Source organism: Octopus bimaculoides, chromosome 20, assembly GCF_001194135.2.
Source record: "Octopus bimaculoides isolate UCB-OBI-ISO-001 chromosome 20, ASM119413v2, whole genome shotgun sequence".
NCBI lineage: Eukaryota > Metazoa > Mollusca > Cephalopoda > Octopoda > Octopodidae > Octopus > Octopus bimaculoides.
The window spans coordinates 8,409,147-8,409,879 of NC_069000.1; the positions used below are offsets into that span (position 1 = coordinate 8,409,147).

At 38.7% G+C, this 733-nt stretch overlaps 1 protein-coding gene across 8 annotated transcripts in view; it reads right to left on the bottom strand.

The window, feature by feature from the left end:
- Nucleotides 1-733, bottom strand: part of LOC106877583 (piezo-type mechanosensitive ion channel component 1) — a 141,934-nt gene that overhangs the window by 79,559 nt on the left and 61,642 nt on the right. For 7 of the 8 annotated variants that reach the window (XM_052975090.1, XM_052975089.1, XM_014926523.2 and 4 more), the window contains one exon: nucleotides 317-464. In XM_052975090.1, the coding sequence (XP_052831050.1) occupies nucleotides 317-464 (148 nt within the window). The remainder of the gene's footprint in view (nucleotides 1-316; nucleotides 465-733) is intronic. The other variant, XM_014926525.2, reaches the window with a different exon arrangement.

The following is a 733-nucleotide window of genomic DNA, read 5'->3' on the forward strand; positions in this document are numbered from 1 at the left end:
CTAAAAAAGAATGTTTAAATTCTGAACAGATAGAAACAGTGATGCAAAAAAAGAGGAAAGATCATTGACAACAGAAACTTAATGAATGCAATAAAAACAAATATCAAATTAAGTACAAATGATAGTGATCGGTCACATGCACGATATCGCTGACAGTGAAACTACTACATAAAAGAGAGAACAAAGGATGCAGTGCCAGGCTCAAAATGAGTTTTTTTTTTTTTTTTTGGTGGGGGTTGCGAGGAATATTCAAAATTGGCTGAAAGGATGGGATATTTTCATTGATCTTTTTTTTTTTTTTTTCCCTTTAACCTACACAGTGTCTCAGAGACAGCAGGGGTGATGGAGGTGCTACCGGTGTCCAGACGCCCTAGAGCATAACCTTCATTAGTTGTCTCTTTCTTCAGTTGTTTCTCACGCATATGCTGTCGTAATGTCAGCAGGAACACAAGTGTATACAGAATCTGCCCAACAGAAAGAGAAAAAAAAAGGAGACCAAATTTTTATACACAATCACAAAATAAGATTATTCTTCAGGAAGTTACATTTAAATATGGAGAAATGTTTCACCAGGCTTACTGGAGAGAGAAAGAGAAAGAGAGAGGGAGAAAGAGAGAGGGAGAGAGAGAGAGGGAGAGAGAGACAGGGAGAGATAGAGAGAGAGAGAGAGAGAGAGAGAGAGAGAGAGAGAGAGAGAGAGAGAGAGAGAGAGAGAGAGAGAGAGAGAGAGAGA